This window comes from Colias philodice, chromosome 21 (assembly GCF_061535455.1).
Source record: "Colias philodice isolate Cphi_HAF_F1 chromosome 21, ilColPhil1 Martin Lab GWU primary, whole genome shotgun sequence".
Lineage (NCBI taxonomy): Eukaryota > Metazoa > Arthropoda > Insecta > Lepidoptera > Pieridae > Colias > Colias philodice.
In genome coordinates this window covers 6,271,378-6,277,733 of record NC_143106.1, presented here as the reverse complement: position 1 = coordinate 6,277,733, position 6,356 = coordinate 6,271,378, and the positions used below count along the sequence as shown (strand labels likewise).

General features: G+C 31.8%; 1 protein-coding gene across 3 annotated transcripts in view; it reads left to right on the top strand.

The window, feature by feature from the left end:
• Nucleotides 1–6,356, top strand: part of Flo2 (flotillin-2) — a 236,811-nt gene that overhangs the window by 141,161 nt on the left and 89,294 nt on the right. Inside the window, exon 1 of one of the 3 annotated variants that reach the window (XM_089708742.1) lies at nt 1,943–1,973. The exons of the other annotated variants lie outside the window; for them this stretch is intronic. Coding sequence (XP_089564868.1) covers nt 1,958–1,973 — 16 coding nt within the window. The 5' untranslated portion in view covers nt 1,943–1,957. Of the gene's footprint in view, nt 1–1,942; nt 1,974–6,356 lie in introns of those variants that run through there. 3 annotated transcript variants of the gene reach the window in all.

Sequence of the window (6,356 nt, the reverse complement as noted above, 5' to 3'; positions counted from 1 at the left end):
CACAGATAAGATACAGGTGGACTGTTGAGTGTAATGAACAGGACTTGATGCTTGCGTGTTTCAGGTTGATGATGGTGGATGAAATGTTTTTTCGTTGATTACATGGTTTTTTGTTTGATTTAGATATACCCAGTATAATTGTTGCCTGAAAAGGAACCTTTAATTTTATGGAGAAGTTATACATTTTATTTGAACATTTTGCTGTAGGTTTGAGGAACCTGCAACATATCATAGACTCATAGACTTTAAAATGATGCTATGGTATACTTACCTACCTAATAACTATTCAGTAATCTGTGCATAAAGTCAGTTGCTATAGTAGCCACTGCCTATTTTTATTCGATTCTTACTGGTGGTCTTAACTTCAATTTGCAAAGTATTTAAGACATTATACTTTCAACATTTATTCAGTCATAGACAATCGCTTATTCATAAAATAATAAATTATAGTTTACTCGGCCAGTGTTAGCCTCTTCCTCTTCAGGAAAGCAGTTCATATACCGATATCGATCGAGTGCAGTTACGGACGTTACAAGATTTGCATCTCAGATGTAAAAATTGCGTGAAATGTGTCTATCTGTTGCATTTGCCTTGTAAATTATATCGATGTGTACGTTGTTGAGGAATAGATAGGCTTTTTACTGTTTTACGAGTACGTAATAAGTTTTGATATATTATAGTTAGATTGTCGGACTATAAATAATTTGGGAATAATTAACTTGAATTGGCTTAATTGCAATAATTTTACCAAAGCATTCTCTACATTTTGATTTAATAAGATATCGTATATTTAATTGGATTTGAGAACTTCTAATTTTGTATTAATTTTTATAGCTTTTTTTTATTTGGAATAGGGAAGCGCTTGACCACAATCTCGCCTGATGTTAAGCTGAGATGTGGTCCTAGATGGAACGCGCTTCCCTAGAAGGGACCTGTTCACTCTACGCTTGAAGACCCCCATATTAAACTAAAGAAGATACGAATACACTGATCATATTGAAGTGGAAATTCTCTTGTGTCAAACCAAAATTTATTTCCCTTATTTACTAGGAGAAAATCGCGCTCCAATATCTGTACATATCCTATTAATTTACTTAATACGAATTTGATTCTTAACTCTACTACATAAAAGGTATATTTGTATGCACAGTGTTTTATAGCTTTGGTTACACCATGTTTAGTGGCGTGCAAAATATATGGCTTCCTCTATTGATTTACCATCATAACTGTCTCTTAGGTAACAGGAAAATGATAGCAATGTGCGTATATCATGATATTATGGTTTCAATGATTTAATCTAATTTAAAGCGGTATTGCTTATGATGGGAAGTTTAAGTGGAATGAATTTAAATATTCTGTTGCCGTATTTTTTCGACTTGGAAAGTTTCTGCTAGAAAAGAAGATATGAAATCGAAATGTATTTGAGTAACGATTTTTGTTTTTAATAATAATAATATATAGTTTCGACTTTGATATTAAGTTTTATAGCGTTCAAATGCTTGATAAATGAGAAATTTTTAAAGAATGGAAAAAATACGAACACTATGCGAATTTTTTCCATTCTTTAAAAATTTCTTATTTATACTTGTCGACTGCTTTAGAATAGAAACGAAGGTAGAGTCGTTATAGAATTAAACGTAGGTAGGTAAAACGATAGGTAGGAAACAAAATATCGATAAGCAATTTTTTCTCTAGTAAATTGCATAGATCATATTAAATCAAACATATAGTATAACATTGAATGATATGGTCATAAGATTAATAGTACCGTAATAAGACAGTGCGTTTATGCGCAGGCGCAGATTTAGATCCAAGAGAAAGTAAAATTTGTTCTACCGCATTTACAGAAATTCAGCATTTAATATTTTGCAGTTTCAATGTTATTAATTAATGAAAAATTCGTCTTTCTAAATTTTGAAATTTGAAATTGAAATACAGTATCGTTATTAGTGTTCGTATGGATATCGTTACAGGTATGTTATTATCAAGCAGTTTGTCCGTCTGTGTGTCCATGTCTATGCTGCGATCTTTAAAAATATGTGTATGCATTAATAATAATTACTGTATATAATTCGTCCATCAAATGAGTTAAGTAATTTCAAATTACGACTTCGTTTAAAATAATTTCTTATTTTTGTAGTTAATGGAAGAAGAATATATTATTTCCACTAAGATGAAAATACATAGTCGTGTTTTATTGATAACGCAGTATTGTTAAATAAAAATTGTTGAAAAGAAATAACATTATCGAAATACTGCAGTTCTATTGTTATTAATTTATAATGTTTTTCAATTAATTGTTAACTTTATAGACTTTGTCTTTTGCCATCCTAATGTCTTTAATATAGGTTAATATTAAAGACAAAAGAAAGTGCAATAATTATTAACCCTTCTTTTGAATTTAAGTCGTGTAGAAATATTAGAAATAATGAATTAGGAAAAATTGCGCACAAAAAATCTGGTTTGGGGACTTTGCAAGTATTACGTGAAAAGCGGTTACTAGCTGTTGGATTTTTCTAGTGTAACGTTCGCGTAACACTTATGTTTTTTATTTATATGATAGTGGATTAATATGACAAAAGTTTAATAAACAACTTCGTGCAATTGCGGAACGGACTAGTGACCGTCTTTCTAGATTTAAGTATTTTCACTTTAGCGTTTAATTTTCTCAGTTTAGCGGTTGTGTAGCATTTCATTCAATTAATTTTATTTAAGTAACTTATATAGATACGATCCCTGCTTCGTTGGAGTATAGTCTAGTAAATATTTAAAACAAGCAGACTATAATCAAGAATTCAAAGGGCTAATTAGTTATGCATTAATTAATTATTTTATGATTAAAGTATTCAAATCTGTGCAAATGAGTTATAACGTATGAATAGATTTTTTTACTTTTATACAAATTCAGTAGGTACTTAGTAATATTATAAATGTAAAAGTCTGTCTGTCTGCCTGACTTTTACGCTTTCACAGTCTACACGACACAGATTTGGATTTAATTTGGAATTAAAATAGTTTGAAGAACCAAGCGGGTGCAAGCAGACACTATAGTACCTACTAATGTCTTTTATATAATTTATTGATTTTATATTTCAGATCTAAATGATACATAAATCTAAAAATAAGGCATTCAGTTATAAATAAATAGTTTAACGATACATATACGGGAAAGGCGGAAGGAAGTAAGTATTTGAAAGGGCGGGAATAATTTGAAATTGGCTTTGATTTTCTCTCCATGAAAGACGTCGTAAAATATGATTATTTGACGTGTAGGTAGGTATTAACTTTATAGGCCTAGGTTATAAGATTTTTATTAAGCTAATAAGTTATATAATGTTTTACTACTTCGTTACAGATTTTCCTGAATTTCTTTTGAGAATTGGAAAATTCTTTTATGAAATAATATCAATGATAAAGAGCTATTTTCTTGTGCACACCTTAAAGTGTATAGGTTTAGGGTGCTTTTCCACTAATAATGTGCGAGGATGTGTAGCGAGGAATGTGTTTTCCAATAACCAATAGTATCGCTTCAAACGCTATTCGTTCTAAACTTCAAACTTAGTGAAGCGTTATGATTGGTTCTTTACAAACACATTCCTCGCTACACATCGTCGCACATTATTGGTGGATAAGCACCCTTAATCTTACATCTTAAACCTACTCTTTACTTGTAATATTTTATCACTACATAGTATGTATAAAACAAAGTCGCTTTCTCTGTCCCTATGTCCTTATGTATGCTTAAATCTTTAAAACTACGCAACGGATTATGATGCGGTTTTTTTTAATAGATACAGTGATTCAAGAGGAAGGTTTCAGCACAGACTAATAATAATATACTACGTACTTATACAAGTTTCAGTATATAATTTATTATATTTTAGACTAGCAATGCCCTGTGGTTTCACCCCTAATATCTGAAAGTTCCCGCACAGCGGGACCAGTATATTAACAGTATACCTACCTACTATTTTCTGTAGATTGACACTTTTAAAAATTCGTTTTTTCTTTTGAATGGAATATCCAATTCTTTTCATTTAAAAAGTATTTTACTGGTATTGAAACAGTCTATAATAATCATTTAATGGGATAATGATTAATATATGTGTATGGATAAAATGGTTTGATTACTGTCGGCACTTCTATTTACTTTGAAAACGTAAAAAAGTTGTTGTAGTAACATAACTACTGAAGATGGACATATGGTATCGCGGACTTTCTTGTAAATATTGATCCATTCTATAATACCGTAGAACATTTTTTTGTTCTATCTTCCATAGATTCCGCAGCGCACGCGATGACAGAACTTTTATTGGGGAATTTTTTACACCTTGGGTTACATTATTGCATTTTTGGTAAGGATCTCTATTTTTTTTCAAAATGCAATATAGCCTATGTTGCTCGGTGAAGATGCAGCTTTCTAATGGTGAAAGAATTTTTGAAATCGGTCCAGTAGTTTATGCGTGAAAACCATACATACATACATAATTACAAACTTTTCCTCTTTATAATATTACTAGCAATGCCCTGCGGTTTCACCCGCATAGATAGCGATATCTTTACAGTGAAAAGTCTACTATAGGTCGGACATGAAAATCACCTTTTTCCCGTCCCGCACTACGGCCTTTTTTTTTGTTTTAGTGGGGAAATCTTTCATAGATACCCACGGCCTCCAGGGGAGGGGCCGTGGGCTATGTCGGATTCCTACCGACCAAAACCCCACTGTGTTCCGTCAAGACGCTTATTGGTAGAATTCCTCCGTGACCCCCGCACTACGGCCTGCTCGAACAGTATACCTACTATTTTCTGTAGATTGCCACTTTTAAATTCGTTATATATCTTTTGAATGGAATATCCAATTCTTTTCATTTAAAAAGTATTTTGCTGGTATTGAAACAGTCTATTATAAAACATCATTTAATGGGATAAGGATTAATATATGTGTATGGATAACATGGTTTGATTACTGTCGGCACTTCTATTTACTTTGAAAACGTAAAAAAGTTGTTGTAGTAACATAACTACTGAAGATGGACATATGGTATCGCGGACTTTCTTGTAGATATTGATCCATTCTATAATACCGTAGAACATTTTTTTGTTCTATCTTCAATAGATTCCGCAGCGCACGCGATGACAGAAGTTTTATTGAGGATTTTTTTACACCTTGGGTTACATTATTGCATTTTTGGTAAGGATCTCTAATTTTTTTGAAAATGCAATATAGCCTATGTTGCTCAGTAAAGATGCAGCTTTCTAATGGTGAAAGAATTTTTGAAATCGGTCCAGTAGTTTTTGCGTGAAAACCATACATACATACATACTTACATACATACTTACAAACTTTTCCTCTTTATAATATTAGTATAGATTAGTATAGACAAAGCGGGCGAAGCGGAAAGCTAGTATATCATATTTATGCACTATCCTGCATTATGTTAAATTTGCTAGTGTTTTATACTGTGATAATACTTAATATGAAGACACCTATATGACCCACATAATACCTTTAATAATTGCCCCCTGGGGTCAGCACAATACCGCTGACTTGCATTACGTTACGAAATGTTTTGTTGCAATAGGTCTCAGATATGTTACGCCTAGACTTGTGTCTTGTGTAATACTTAATTCGACGCATAATTACCGTTGTTGTTTATTTGTTGAGTGGCTTTAGACTTTACAATGAACCTTAATGCGATGTAGGTGAAGATGTCGTTCTACTATTATTTCTTTCTTAGTATTGGTCGATTGTTTATTGTTTAGGATTTATAACTCACTAGTTGTTTCCCGCGGTTCGATATAAAGCCTTTCTCGATAAATGGGCTATCAAACACCGAATTTTTCACACGAAAAAAATTTTCAAATCGGACCAGTAAGTTCCAGAGATTAGCGCGTTCAAACAAACAAACAAACATCCCTTCAGCTTTATAGATGATAAGGCTCTTAGAAATTTCCAGATCGAAGCTATCTTTGATCTTTTGGATAGTGTGTATCAATTTTTTATTTATGAATGAATTAGGTAAGTGTAAAATGTTCGTTTCGAAATTATTTTAGTTTAAGGCCATAATATAACGGGGATATTTTTTAATATTAAGGTGTTCAATGTGTACTTGCATAAGATTAAGATCTATTAAAATGTGTACAATAACTATACGATATAATTCAAGTTTCTTGCAAAAAAAGGCTTTCAAATACTTGAAATGATTCTTTAGAATAGCGCCATCTATTGCAATCAACAAGAACAATAAGCACGAAAAAGAAACTTGATTTATTGAAATTATGAAGTGGCTGGTTGTTTGTTGTGCACACAAATGTTTAATGTAATGTGTACACAATGTTTTCAAAAATCGTACATA